This window comes from Parasteatoda tepidariorum, chromosome X1, assembly GCF_043381705.1.
Source record: "Parasteatoda tepidariorum isolate YZ-2023 chromosome X1, CAS_Ptep_4.0, whole genome shotgun sequence".
NCBI lineage: Eukaryota > Metazoa > Arthropoda > Arachnida > Araneae > Theridiidae > Parasteatoda > Parasteatoda tepidariorum.
Genome location: NC_092214.1, coordinates 75,784,721 through 75,801,305, shown reverse-complemented (window position 1 = coordinate 75,801,305; position 16,585 = coordinate 75,784,721). Strand labels below are relative to the sequence as shown.

General features: G+C 27.0%; 1 protein-coding gene across 20 annotated transcripts in view; it reads left to right on the top strand.

The window, feature by feature from the left end:
- The window catches only part of LOC107456224 (cAMP-dependent protein kinase catalytic subunit 1), a 428,744-nt gene that overhangs the window by 297,519 nt on the left and 114,640 nt on the right, over positions 1-16,585 (top strand). For all 20 annotated transcript variants that reach the window (XM_071187758.1, XM_071187753.1, XM_071187757.1 and 17 more), the window contains one exon: positions 5,867-6,118. In XM_071187758.1, coding sequence (XP_071043859.1) covers positions 5,867-6,118 — 252 coding nt within the window. The remainder of the gene's footprint in view (positions 1-5,866; positions 6,119-16,585) is intronic.

Sequence of the window (16,585 nt, the reverse complement as noted above, 5' to 3'; positions counted from 1 at the left end):
TGTGTTATGCGTTCTTTTATATATTTTATATACACCATCACTCATCATTTTCAATTCACTCATTTTTTTAAGTTATTCTAAGAAAATTATAGTAATAAACATCCGAATGACTCTATTTTTTTTCTAAAACAGAGAAACGTACTTCATTATGTAATTTTGCATACAAAACAGAATGTTATCATAAATCCTATGAGCTGTTTATAAGTAATGTCACATTTTTTCAATATTTTTGCCCCCTTCTCCTTTTGCCACAGAATGTCACACTTCATTATACTCCTACCTTTTCCTTTTGTCACATGTCGCGCTGTGATTACATAAACACATATTTGCAGTTCATAAACAAAGAACTGCAATATGAACTATATAACTACAATATCGAATACTACATATCAAATTTTCAGCAAAACAGCAAAATATCATAAATATTTTATTGCTTCAATTCATTTTAAAATACATTTATGTGTCTATAAATACTGATTATTCTTAAAAAATCAACTTAAAAATCAATTCTTTGATCAGTAATTTAAAAAGTATTTTACTGAATAATTTCTGAAATATTTGTTTGCAAAGCATTTTTATGTATTTATAAATAATAAATGTTGGTAAAAGTTTCAAATTAAAAACTTATCTGTATATAAACATTTCAATACAAACAAATTAAAATTCTTTTGTTGGTTCTTATTTGGCTATTTAGAATCACTTTGCAGAATTTTAAACACGTTTTTTTTTCGGAAAAATGTTTTTTAATTTATATTTCATATTAACTTATATTTTTTCGTATTTACAATAACCTTAATTAATTGAAAAACTTTGTAACCACTTCGATTAAAATTTTACATATTTAAAATTGTCTCTTTGAATTTAACTTAATCTCCTAATGGCATTTCTGAGCCTGACTATGATAATAAGCGTACTTATCTTACCGAAGAAAAGATTAAAAATAGAAAATATTTAGTCAGTTGTTTTAAATGTTTATTTTCACTAAATTGTTTAATGTCACACTTCTTGTTAACATCTCTCATTCCCTTGTCACGAACTATCACAATTCTACGAACTCCAAGCGTGACAACGTTTATAAAAGCCCTAATATCCAAAGTGACCTGCTTTAGAAAAACTCACAGAACATTCTTATTGCTCAGTTATTTTTCCAAAACTTTGGATGACTACTATGGTTAAAAACAATGAATACGAAACTATACGATTTTTAACCATTTACAACTAGCATGATTTCAAAGAGGCAAAACAGAAATTTAACTGAACATTGGAACTAGACTTCTCCTTAGGTAATGTACATTGGAGTTGCGTTATGCTTTATCAAATGAACAGTGGAATGTGGTTTAATTAGTTTATGTGTTTGTTTCAATTATCGTAAGATATTGGAAATACTAAACTTTTATGTGTTAAGCAGATTTGTGGGGCTACCATTTATGAGTGGATGAGAGTATCGCATTCTAATAGTCCAAGGTCTCAAACTGGGGAGTGCACTACTCGGCAAAGTCTTCATGCGTTAAAGGGAAGGGGGGAAATATTGCGGTGTCAACGTTGGGACTTGAACCCTCGTCCTGTCGGTCATGAGATTGATAGATTAGCCCGCTCTACTATAATATGTACCTAGCTGCTACGAACTAAGTGGCTTCATTAAGTATGCCTAGTTGGTGTGATAAAATTCTGGTTGTGTAATCGTATTAGGTAAAAGCAGTCTATAATCTGATTAAAAATTTCAAGAGAAGAAACTGCATTACTTTATAATAATGACATTTCTGGTTTTAGAAAAAAGTATTATTCTGATTAATAAAACTTTTATCTATGGTATTTAAACAGTTTATTTGACAATTTTTCCGTTCATATGGTTACGATTTGCCGGAAATTCTGGTTTTCAATGTAATAGTTTTTATTATTACACATTTAGTAAGAAAATACAAAGCTGAAATTTAACCAAATGAATTATTTTTATGGTATGCTCCAACGTATCAGGATAAAATTACCAAATTTTACCACATTTTTCAAATTTTAACACGTATTATAAAACCATATTTTGCTGTTTATTTTACAAAAATCATAACCAGAGCTCTTCAATAAAAATTGTCGAGTTCATGGTGTTCCCATAGAGATAGAAACATTGTAAATTTTATCATATTCCGATAGTTTTAACTATACTTTTTTCTCGGAGTAGGATTTCTCTTTGTTAAAAATTTACATAAAATAAAGTGTTTGACAAATTCTTGTAAATAACTCTTAATCGTATGCAATTTCGGAAATCTGAAACATCTAAGGCAACAGGCTAATAAATTCAAAAATTAAGTTTACGCTATGAATATTTTTTTCACATCGAAATAAATAAAAGTAGTGTTAACTTTTAGGTAGTGTATACCAAAATACTAATTTTTTGTTTGAATTGAAATTGAACATGACTGAAATGGGATATTTTATCATTAATTAAAACGATATAGATATCACACGATAGCAGAAATAAAATCAGTGTACTTATGATAACACTATCATGCGGTAATGCATACACGCTATGTTTATCATTGTAACTATCTTATCAGCTCGTATACCAAACACCAATCAATACCAAACAATTCAAATAAGATATACAACTAATTAAAAGTAAGCCCTCAGAAGTAAAACGATTTTTGCTTTTAATTTATCTCTTTTAAACTTCCTAAAAATTGGTTCTACGTTTAAGAAATTATGTTATTTATGTGATGCTTTTTCTGAGCAAAAACAAAAAAGAACTATATCAATATATTTTTATTTACACGGAAAAATTTTTTAATGCCTAACCATGATGTAGGTGTAATAAAAAAAGAAAATATATACTCATTGTATTTTTTATTAGCATCAAAAATGTCTGAATATTTATTCGCCATATAAATGTGCATGAAGCAATTTATTTTAAAATTTTCTGAACAACTATAATAATACATCACTTCTAGGCATTATAATGATTATTATTTCCTTATCATTTCTATTAATATCATAATCTGCAAATCTCAAGAATATTATAACTTTTATCTTAGAATGTCTAACATTAACATTTTAGCTCAATGGTTAAAGTTAAATACAAAATACCATTCAAAAGAAAATTCGTTCAAAACTGACATCAGACTTAGACATAATTTTTATAATAATTATGCACTTTCCATCCTGGAAAAATATGTCATTAAAAAAAACTAACGTATTTCGAAATACGAGACACTTACAAGATAATTGAAGTAATGATAAACAATTTTAACAAAAAAATAAGGATGCCTGAACAAAATAATTAAAATCCCAATCAAGATTTTGTTAGAGAGCTTGGGTACTTAACACTTTAAAAATATTTTCAGAAGATTTCTAAATAAGTTGAAAATTTTCGACTTAAGTTTAAATTTGTTAGTAGTAAAAATGAACTGTTAAAAACTTTCGTACTCACAAAATGTTCAAAAGCATTTCCCATTCGTTATATTACTTTTGTGTATTTATTCTTTTAATTAATAAATTGAGTTCAGGTTAATTTTTTTAATACTAGGTTTAACTAAAGTTTAACCCATTAAGCGGTTATGGGAATTACTTATCAGTTTTAAAATATTCAATATATAATAATCATATGTATAACTTAAGCAATAAACCATATTTTAAAACTGTTCAGGAAAGAGTTCTTGCGAAAACCATAGTGATTTTCATGCAGGCAATAGGAAATTTTTGTGTACCCATCTGTTCTCTAGTAAAAATTCCGAAAAATTTTAAGTACTTATCTGGAAAAATAATAAGAAATGGCTTAATATGAAATATCACGTGTGGAAAAATTTGGCTAAATATTTTTATAACGCCATAAGTCTCTCATATATTTTTTATCATTCACTGTCAAGATTTTTCCAACGATAAGGATTTCATTTCATAACAAAATTGTAATTGTAATAAATTATAAATGTATTACTCTAAGATAAATGTGTTATATTTCTGCATAAGCATGCTATATCTTTATCACCATTCGTATATTTAGGAAAATTATTATTTAATGTATAAAACAGAATCGAAATTTTGATTTTACAGTATTGTTCCCCTTAAAAAAGTTGCTGATCTAGAATAAATGTTATCATCTAATAAAAGGGAAATATTACGCTTATGTACAGTTTAGGAACAAGAATGTCATTAAATACTAGTTAGTGTTTTGAAAAGTTTTTCCATTTACTAGATATCCCGCATCACATTGTACCTTCAAGAACAGTTCTTTCTTTTAAAAATAAAAAGTGATAACACAAGTGTTTTATTTTTAGTATATTTTTACAAAAAAAAATAATAATATTTCTGATTGCCATAATATATAAAGACACAAAAATTTTCCAAAATTCTTTTAATTATAATTTTAAAACATTATATTCTCTCATTATATTTATCATTATTTTCTTATAAAATTTCTCTTTCGAATGGTGCAATATTTGTGGTTAAAGAAAAAGAACAAAACCTTATGAAAGAAAGTTTACGCTAAAGGAAAGGCTTTAGAGAGAAAGTTTAGGCTTAAGAGAAAAGGTTTAAAATATTTCTAAAAGGATCATATGCAAGTCATGAATAAAAATCGCAACGAAAAATAACCCTTTAAGAGAAAAAAATTTTGTGAAGGGAATAAGAAATGTTACTGTTTCGTCGTATAAAAGGATCCCAAAATTCACGGAAAATTTCAATTTTCGGTATTTGCTCAGTAAAATATTATCAATGGAAAAAATGAGATAACTGGACTGAAGACACCAAAGTTTCAAAAAATGGAGAGCTACGGGAAAGATTAACGCGTTTTTATTAATGAGCAGCATTTTCCCTGGTTGGGGATCAGAATTGGGTCCCCCTCCCCTCCAAATCATGCAACTTATCATAGCACCGTATAATTTTTTTTGTTTGGGTTATTTATGCCTACAAGCTATATACAAACACTGCATCAATGAAGTTCAGCAAAATTTATGAAAAATGTTTATTAAAAATTTTGTCTAAAATAGTGTGTTTTAGCAATACCGCGAAGTTCATTTATCAGAAATGCTGTTCTATATATAACTTTATTTTGTATACCCTAAGAATAAAATAAAGCACAATTTTCAGTAAAAAATATGTGCTTGGATAACCCTGTAAATGGCTCTTACAAAAATAAATTGTTTGTTTTCTCCCAACTTTAGTGATGTAATGAATATGTACAAAGTCCTAATATTTTTACAAATGTTATTGTTTTTATACAATGATTTGAAAAAAAAAACTTTTTTATTTTAATCATAAAATACTAATTTATTTCTATTGAAGCTTTCATATGATGGTATTATTTTTTATCGAATAAAAATATAGAATAACTTAGAAATCAGTATTAATAAAATTAATAAATTTAAAAGTGTATTGTCGAGTATTTTTTAATTTAATGAAATTTATGATTATTAAATGGCTCAACTCTAATTTCCACATCCTTCTTGAAGAAATAAAAATGCTAAATCTAATATTCTCCCTTCTTCTTCACAAGCACAGCAGCCTCTTTATGGCTTTGGCTGCCTCAATCATGCTCTCTTTCCAGCGTCTTCTATTTGCAGTGACATCTCTCCAATTTTTAGCTATTCTACCTACCTATTACTAGCACAAAATTATTAGCCGATCTCCATCCAATCGTACAATCCTGTCGCCGGGTGTTGTAAAGATAATAGCTTATAACGAGAGTTGTTCTTATTTATTTATTCATTTTATTTCATATTATGACGGAAAATGCTCAATAAAAAATACAGTTATTTAAATCAACTTGAAGTTAACAATTCGTTTTACTTAAAATATGAGAAAATCTGAAGTTATTTAAATAAAGTGTACTAATTAGTTTTATTGCTGTTGCTCAACTAACTTAGAATATTTTTCTTACCAGGGCAAGTTGAATTGACTGGCTTTGAGCGGTCAAAGGACGAAGGCCCTACTGTATCATCTTCTAATTCTAATACTGTTCAAAGAGATGTCAAGGATTTAAGATCAGAATCGATTCCCCCAGATTTATCACTCAGTGCTCCCTCAGGAAATATTACAGAAACCCCTTCTCGTGCTCAGAAGTTAATTAGTACGAGCAGTTTTGCAAAGAAGATAAGAGATATGGCGCCTAAAAATAGCGAGAAACAAGATAAGAGTAAGTAACATTTTTAGCTTTAGTTATTCTCCTTCCCAATATATAAACAAACTCTCTCCTCTTAAAATATTAGATTGAGTAAACGAATATTAGATTTTAATTTGCTGAAATTGGAAATGTCTGGTACAGTAATGAGGCTTGTAATTGATTGAATGACTAGTGCTTGTGATACTTGTGCAAACAAATGAGTTTCATAAATTTGAAATTTTGCACTTTAACTATAGAATACGGTAAATACCTATGTATCCCAATACTATGTATAGTAATAGCTAAGGTTACAAAATTGAAAAACAGTGTAACAAGGAAGTTTCTCACTTTCTCTTACATATTTCTGCCATATAATAGTACGCATGCAAACACACACAAATAAGATTATCTATAAATAATGGAAAATAATATTGAATAAACCAACAAGTATTAGGGTAAAAACTCCAATATATTTATTGTATTAATGTACAGTCCGCCAAAAAAAAAATCGAATCACCCTGAACAACTTTCGTTCTAATGATCGGATTTTCACGAACTAAGTGACAATCTTAATAGTTCCTGGGGGTGACCTCAAATATGCTAATTAATTAGTGATAAATATTAATTAAATTACGAAATCAGTCACAAAAACGTACTTTCTCTGAATAAACATATTTCTTTTTTACATATTTGGAATCCTGACCCTTGAAATTTCGAAAAAATTGGGTCTTAAATTGGGTCGCAATAAAGATTTATGTATATAGCGAAAGTTTAAAAAAATGCCAAATTACCTCGCCACAGAAAGTGAAACAATTTAAAACAACCATAAAGAAACTGAATGAATGACGAGACGTCATAATATTATGTGTCTCTGTTGCTATAGGCAACCAAGAAGAGAATTTTTGGATCTGCTTTCTGAACATAGAAAATAGTATTCGTTTTAATAGTACTTTGAAAATAAAATTTGAATCTAAAATGAAGAAATGGAAATGAAATTATTTTTGATTTTCCAATATTTCAAAATTTAAACGTTGAACTTATTTTCTGACATTTTTTATTTTTTTAAAGATGTTATTTGTATAAAAATGCTGCACTAAAACCAAATTTACTTAAGTTATTATAAATTTATGATTTATGAAGAGTTGTAGGGCTAATTGCTCTTACACCTCAGTTCAAGTCTTTCAGGAAAGGAAAAAAAAAGCGATCCTGCAAAAAAATTTGGGCCATGATTTTGATGCGCAATCAGAAGGTTTTATAAAATTCACGGTATTTCTTTTCACGGTATTTTTATTCACGGTATTTTATAAGATTCAAGATATTTTTATTTATTTTTTTAATAAAAAAATAAAAATAACGAAAAACCGGAAGAAAAAAAGGGACAAAAATTTTTTTTAAAAATATCCGGAAAATAAAATATATAATGATCTTTTCATCAGCCCACACGATTATATCCGCAATATTAGAAAGTACTCTTTTTTTACGGATATAATCGCGTGGGCCGATGAAAAGATTATCATATCTTTTATTTTCCGGATTTTTGTAAAAAAAAAAAATTTTGTCCTTTTCTTTTCCTTCCCGATTTTTGTTATTTTTATTTTTTTTTCTTCCCCTTTTCTCATTGCTCTGTAACTTTTTCCTTGTTTTATCCACATTTTGAACTTATTTTAAGAGTTCTATTTACTTGCAGCTTAATAAAACTTATTAAACAATAAATAAAACTTATTGTTTTTCTGAATTTGCGCTTCGTGCTTTTTGTTTTTATTTATTATGCTATATATATATACTTTTTCTTTCACTGTTTTTTAAAACTATTTTCTCTTCTTTTTACTTTANTGTATATATATATATATATAATAGTAAATTTTACTTGCATTTTTCTTTTATTGTTAAAGGTCAATTCATTCTGACAAATATTTAGGTTACATGTTTTTCTTAAATAAGTGAGATTTGCAAATAGCATCCTTATGTATAAATTCCGAAAACATGTTTTTTCCCTAAACTCTTCGATTGCGATCAATTACTTATTTATCACCAAATATGGTTACTAAAGTTTCTTTGTTTTATTCCTTTATTTAAAAAATTATTTCACTATTCTTACCATCACTACCGACATCTGATACGATGGCGTCATTTTAAGTAGAGTTCGTAAGGTCCTGAAGAAGTTTAAAATGTGGGGGCGAAACTAAAAAGATGTATTTTATTATGTTTATATTCACAGCGTTCAATATTTAATTTCAAAAATTTTATTTTAAATTTAATGATAACTTTATAATTACGATCGATACTGATACCACAGTGTTCTTAATTTATTAAGGACTAGATTCTTGACTTTNAAAAAAAAAAAAAAAAGAAAAAAAAAAAAAAAAAAGAGTTTCAAGTCTTTGAAAAAATTAAAATTCATCAGAAGTTGGAGTCAATTTTGCTAAGAGTTCATCGCTATATTTTGCAGTTGTAGATTGTTAAGAGATTTGCTAATTTTTATTAGAAATTTACTTGATTTGATTGTTGAATTAAAAAAAATAAAGAGACCCCTCTACCCTTAACTATTTGCAGCATTTATGCAAACAAATCCTTTCATTTGTATTTTTTTATTTTCTAAAATTATTAGAAGATGGTCGCAGAAATTATAGATGAAAAAATAGCTTAATAATAATATTTAAAAATTAATGCTGTTGGTAGGAACTATTCAACCCACCGCTTTATATAAGGTAAAAATGTTTAATAAAAGAATTATCTGAAACTTAATGCGTATGTGGTAGATAACTCTTTTAAGTTTTACTGAGTTAAATTAATAATTAAACTTTTTGATCAATAAGTCAGTGACATTCTTTGGTCAAATAATCTGTGGTTTAATTAATAGAAAACTGTAAATAGAATCAAAATGTTCGAATTCCTTCTTATAGGATTTAAGAGGATACCTTTTAAGCATTTTGAACATTGCAAATATTGCAAAGCATAAATTAGCTGAATGCCATTAAGTTTCACATTTTTAAATATAAAAATTATATGAAACAAATAAATATTTTGTAAATTTATATTTTGATTATTTAATACAAATAATTTATTTCGTGTAGTATAGCAAACTTTTATGCATTCTTTCCTATCAGTTCTTTTATTTCAGTTGCTTTGTAGCAGTCTCTTTTTACAAAAACTAATCAACTTTATCCTCTAAATACTCCCCCCCCCAATCAATTTAAAATTCGATGATAAACTAACTCAGAAATTGCGCTAAATTATTTTTTTATGATTCGCCGAAGTGTTGTTAGAGATTTGCTCTTTGAAAAAATGAGTTCAAATTTTTAAAAATTTTAATTTCTTGAAGTACGTTGATGTATGTAAATTGTAAAAAAATAAAAAATGCCAATATTTTGACTCAAACAAAAGCATATTTCAGCGGATCATAGAGTTTAAATAATAAGGTTAGACAATTCAAAAAAAAGTTAAAAGATAATAATTCATAATGATTTAGTTTTTGGCTGCTTACTAGGATTTTCGGTTTTGCTTCATCAACAGAAAACTAATGGCCAATGTGAAAATTATATAAATAATCATTCAAAAAATACACATGCCTTATAACATTGGTAAAATAACAAGTATTTTTTCGAATTAGAATTTTTAAAGAAGTTAACTGCTTTCTAATATAAGAGTTCACTCTTGAAACTACTGATCATGTATGAAATATCCTACTACCCTACACCTGATCTCAAGAATTTGCACTTCATAAGATTTGCAAATGATAATAAGTAAACTTAATTTGCAGAGTCTTAGAAATAGTCTTAAAAAATATAATTTCAAAAAATTAAAAGAAAATTAGGTTTATAATACCTTTAATTAAACAAGAGTAACAATTGTTACAGTTTTTACAATATTTTTTTAACTCTGACACCCTTTTCAAGAGATAACTTCTTTTGCCAACGATTTTGTCCTTTTACTGTTAGTTAAAACCAGCTTACGCATTCTTGTAATTTTGACATTTTATATTTGAAATTTCAATGCCGAAAGATATGTATGAAGTGACCCCTAGTCCAAAGAATCTAAGTTAAAAAGTTGTAAGGCCGATTATTACGAAAACGATTAACAACTGCGGTTCAATGAAACAATTATAAATGAATCATTAATATTCTTGTTTTTTTATTACGAAATATTAGAAGAAATTTGTATTCATAATTTCTTCAAAACGTGTGATAAAACTATTATTATAAGCCTGATATAGCAATATTTTTTTGAACTGTGCAAAAGTTGAGAAATCATATAAACAACTTTTTAAGTAAATATTTTCAACTTTTTAAAACAAAAGGGTAACTTTTTTTTAAGTTAGCGCACCAGAATAACTTTGAATGTCGAAATAAAATTGTATGTCCATAGTTTTTTGTTCATTCAAAAAACAAAACAATCTGTTCTATTTTTTCGCTGTCCACACATACGCATTTACTTTTCCTTACTCGAATAAATAAGAAACAATAAAAATAAAAAGAAAATTAATAATTTATCTTCATTTTTCGTAAACTTCATTTTTCGTATTCTTAGTAAATAGTCAGCTGTTCTGCATCGAATGATATTGTGTGTGATCAGTAGAATATTTTTAATTTTTTAAGATTTAATTCTCAGATAGCTGGCAATAGTACTAAGTTTTCTTTCAATAAAAACTTAACAATAACTTAAAAAGTAATTTTATTTTAAAGGAAAACAAGAATTAAAGTACTAAAACGATTGATTAGTATATTATAGTAAAATTATATATATGGTAGCATAAAAAAAAAGATTTTGAGTTAAAATTTAATTAAAATGTTAAAAAATAATTCTGCTAAACAAGCGCAGACAGATAATTTACAAATTTATTTTAAGATAAAGGTGATATATAAGATGTAAGGAAGTTTTAAGATCATTAAAAATGCTGACTACGTATTTTTATTAATATTTATAAAATATATATTCAAGAAATTGATAAATATATTATTCCAAATCTAAGCATAAATATGTATATTACTGAAATTGTATTAGTTATTGAAAAACAAAATCAAAAAATAAAAAATAATCGCATTAAATAAGCACACTCTGGTGTATAATCATATTCCATCAGAAGCAATCTTTTATAAAACTAGACATTCGTTGAATAAAGTGTTTTTTACTTAAAATGTTTTATTCAAATTTCTTTACTAAATTGCAAAGAAAATATTAAACGACTGAAAAAGAAACATGGTATTTTATAGTTTGAAAGAAATAAAAATAAAAAGATTAGCAAATGATTATTAGCGGGGGGGAAAATGAATGAAATTTTACGCTGCGCGCGTGAAGTCAAGTTCCTCGCAAGTTTATCAAATTTTAATATTAATCGCCCCATTTAATTATTTCTTTATTGTCGCCAAATTATTCTTTTAAAAATAATTTATTTTAATTTTTCTCAGCTTCTAATAAATAAAAACAGCTGAAACTGTAGATTTTTCAATTGAAAAATATGTAGATTAATGTGGTATAAATAAAAATTCATACCTTATAATTCAAAATTTTTTCATCCTCGATTTAGTTTAATAATAAAAATAATCAATAATTATTAAAAATTATTTTTTTCATGAAATTATCTTTGGGTAAATGAGTTTTATGATTGGGTGCAATTTTCTTTGAATTGCTTTATTAGTTTTAAAAATATGACTAAAAACGTAAAAAGCGAAATTAACATTAAGGGGTACGAATTTTGGATCGCTCTCCTGACCAAACTATGGAAACCATATTTCCCAGATTGCGGCTACCCCCTATATTTTAAAGGTTAAGAATCCAAATATGTAAAAAAAAAAATTAAAAAAAAATGGTTATTCAGAGAAAGCACGTTTTTGTGTCTGATTTCGTAACTTAANTGGTATAAAGTAAGAGTTAATTATAAATTCGGGAGTTTCCCTTCGGGACTTCCCCTTCTGGTCTGGCTGGCGCCTCTCAATGTCAAGAGGATGATGCAACTTCCTTTAATATTACAAGATGGTGGATGACGCAATGTTCACAGTTATTACACTATAATACTATAACAACAGCTCCAAACTCCACAGATATATAACATAAAAAGGTTCAATTAATCTTTTTATGTTATCCTAATTATTATTCTAATTGAAATACTTTCTCACACTTTTAAAAGCCACATCCTGTTCTTAAATCTATTTTTGGCTCAAGTATGCATTTAATTAAAAGCGGACATTTTTCCCTGTGCTCCATGAGGGAATCGTTCGACCTATTTGATAAACCAATTGCAATTACTAAGATTTCCCTCTTTCCCTAAATTGAAACATTTTACGGATTTTACTTTGCAAGATTTTCCCTAACATATAACAAGGAGCGCAACTTTTCGTGTTCACTTTTACAGACTCTCATGACTGCTCTGTCTAAGAATTATTAAATAAATTATGTACCCTCCTTCCCGGCGTAAGACCTGTTTTAATCCTTCCACTCGGCAACATTATAAGCCGGCAGGATTAAACAGTCGGGAAGGGGGTACGGTACATCAACGATAGGTAATATCTTATTAAAATAATCATCGTAAATTTTGAAAATAAATCAACTTCGGAAGAGGGTGCATCAAAAATATGGAGTATCTCATTCATGTGGACAGTTGAAAATTTATTAGACAAATTCTTCTGGAACTCATGGTAATTAATAATTCATCCAGTATCTTCAACAAGAAAAAAAAAAGAAAAATCTTCAATCATCAAACTTTTTGTTTATATAAATGATACCTACGCCCTGTGGAACTTAACGAACATCGACTTTGTATTTGTTTATGCTGCATATTATGTCTACGTTCTGAAGGCGATGGATACAACTAGAGAGCTGAGATTCGATATTTTGGACTTAAAAGAAAAACTGCATCAGATTCCTGGTCGACATTAAAAAGTTTTCGATTTTAAACCCTTTACAAGTGACTTACGGAAAGTTTCCCAGTGCTGCTCTACATTTAATCGTCAATAAATTGTTCTCACCTCATTCAAGGAGAAATATGATTCCTCTTAACAAAGAAACTAAAACAACTTTCATCTGATGTGTTTTGGAATCGAAGAAACAAATTTTTTTTTCCTATCAACTTTCATCTGATGTTGCGGTTTTCAAAATATCTTCTTGGACTAATTCGAATTTTTTCACGTATCCTTTTTGCTAATTATTTTTACAATTCTCATAAAATAACTTCTTTAATTTTTATTGATTAATAAAAATAGAAAAAAGCACTCAAGTGAATAAACAAAAATCATAGATTATGATTTTAAATTTTTTTCTCATACTTGATGTTTCAATTGAAACAATTACTTTTTATACATTGATCGTATTTACTGTTGAAATTTTTCTTTTCTTGAGAAATGTTTATTTTCAATGAATTGATTGTTTTGATTGGCATAAAAAATGTTTCAAGAAATTATTTTCATATACATTGTTTTATGTGTTACAGTTTCCATGATTTATTGATTAGTTGAATTTATATTTTTGTTTTACTATAGTGTTTAGGGTTAAGATGAAAATGCTATTAAAAATTTTCTCTTCTAAATGCAACTACAATAATTGTTGATATTGATTTTTGAAATTCAATTTTAATATATGAATGCAATTGCGGTGACAGAAATTTAAAATTAAACCAAGAAATGTTAAAACTAATGCAAATAATTTGGGAAAATGAATAAAATATTTGTTTTTAGAATTTGAGTTGAAATGTGAAACCTGACATTAATACTTGAGTCCAATGTTGGTAATTAGTTCATAGCTCAGTTCTAGCTCGGTAATTTCCATTAACAAACAAAGTTTCTTATTTCTGAGAGTCAATTCCAACATAAAGATAGGAAAATGTTCTAACACAAATTTAAAAGTAATGGTAACTGAATACATTCAAAATATTTTCAAAATAAAAATAGAAATAAAAATATTAGAATTTTTTAACACGTGATTGTGACAACTCAAATTATCAATTAAGATCTCTACACAGAAATTACTTTAAAAAATATCCAAATTAAAATTTTTGAAAAAAAAATATGTCCAAAAAGAAAGAAAGAAAGATATAAATAATAATAAAAAGAAATAAAAGGTAATTTGCAAATTAACCAAACTTGCACTTCAGATTAAAGATAAGGAAAATAGCTAGGTCAGTGAAATTTTAAAAACTGATTAACCTTAATACCATATTAAATTTGAAAGCTTGTTTTGGATTTAAATTAGTGATTGTGTTAAACAGGTTGTAATGCAAAATTTGAGAAGACTTGATCACCTTTTCTGATTATGAAAGCAATTTGTCTTTACACATTTTTCCTGAAATCCTGGTTAATGATTGCAATAAAAATACCGATAAAGAAAAAGCATAAATAAATATAGAAAAAATGTAGAAAGAAAAGAAAAATAAAAAAGAGAAAAGAAAAGAAAAAATGTTACAGAAGGTAAATTTTGGACATAAAATAATAATAAAAATAAAAAAATTTTGGGGATATTTTGATATTAAAGTGATAAATATGAAAGGTAAATAATAAATAAAGTGAAATAAAGACAATACTGAAATCAAATTTCAGATTGAAATTTTTCCTGTTAAACTATTTTTTTGTATTTTATGTTTTACTTACAAAATTTTTGAAAGATGTTTATAACTTTCTATCATCTTGATTGAAGAGTTAACTTAAATTGTGTTATTATGAAGAATACTTCTTATGGTGAAAAACCTGTTGTGATCTTCAAATAAAAGACTTTTGGAACTGAAAAAACTGTGAAGTCAAAAAAAAAAAAAANAAAAAAAAAAAAAAAAAAAAAAAAAAAAAAAAAAAAAAAAAAAAAAAAACTATTGAAAAAGTAAATCTTAAATTTGCTGATAATGCTACTACAGATTTCTAATTGTGTTAAAAGTTTTAACATGAGAACATATGTAAATGTTTTATAATTAATATTACTTTTCTATATTGTTAATATTACAAATTTGATTATTTTCATTTTAATTGTGCTTCTATCAGAGGAAAGATTTTGAAAATAGAAAATTTTTAAAATTTTTGGTTTGTAATTAAACATTTTTGGCGAGGGGGGATGTAACATAAAAAGCTTCAATTAATCTTTTTATGTTATCCTAATTATTATTCTAATCGAAATACTTTCTCACACTTTTAAAAGCCACATCCTGTTCTTAAATCTATTTTTGGCTCAAGTGTGCATTTAATTAAAAGCAGGACATTTTTCCCTGTGCTCTCTGTGGGAATCACTCGACCTATTTGATAAACCAATTACAATTACTAAGATTTCGCTCTTTCCCTAAATTGAAACATTTTACTGATTTTACTTTGTAGGTTTTTCCCTAACATATAACCAAGGAGCGCAACTTTTCGCGTTCACTTTTACACACTCTCATGCAGTGGCTCCCATCCCCCCCAAGCTCTTGGGCGCATTCATCTCCCCCCCCCAAAAAAAATTGCTAACTACCCCCTTGCATGTTAGCTTGTTCGAAGTTGTGCTACTCTGCTTGCATTCTACTCATAATATGACAAATGCAGACCTTGATCCTGATTGTGAATGCTGAAAATATGTTTAAAGCAAAAATAAATAAATTAAAAAAGACGGCACAAAAAATAATTGAAAATGGGCTGACTAAAACAATTACAATAAATTATAAGTTATAAATGATAAACTATTACAATAAATGATAAGTTAAGATTTCCTTATGTATTTTGCTTTGCACCTGTAGCAGGGTTTAAGCTGAGTCTAAAAATTCATTAGCAAAAAAGCTAAAATCTGAAAAAAAGTTTTAGCAAAATGCTAAAATGCCATTAGGCTTATAAAATTACTTTATATCAAACAAGTACTGTAAGTTATCTGACAAAGAATAGCTTAATGTACAAGAATATCAAAAAGAATACCTATAACAAAAAAAAACACATTTATTATTTATCAAAACATTTTGGTTTATAATTAACAATCTTCCTTTCTTTCATGTTTGCCCATTTTACAAATGCTTCTTGAAAGTTAAATGCACTTTCAGGGCCCTCAATATTAATCATTAACAAATTGTTTACATGGTTGATTAACAACCTGTTTCGAATATTAGTTTTAATCAAATTAAGGCAGCTAAAGCCCCTTTCACAGTCAACAGTGTGCATTGGTATTGTTGCACAATACTCTATAACAGAAGTTATTAATGGGTACTGTTCAGACACATCATTGGTATATAAAAATAAAAGTAATTCATTAAATGACATGTTTTTACATCGTTGCATTAAGATGTGTTTAAATAATCCCCATTCACAAAGTAATTCAGTTTCTGTAAACTGAAAATCTTTTCTGGGAGATTCCGAAAACAAATTGAAAATGCAACGGATTTCCTTTACACCATAATGCTGTAATTCTTCCGAACTATGGGGCATCCTGCTAGGTATAAATATATTGAACATTTCGATTTTATCCAAATCTCCCAATCTATCAGTAATATTTTCAATGATACAGTTTAAAAAATTGTGCATCAAATTACGGAATCTTTCCCTCTGTTTCAGTCCATCTAAAATTATATGG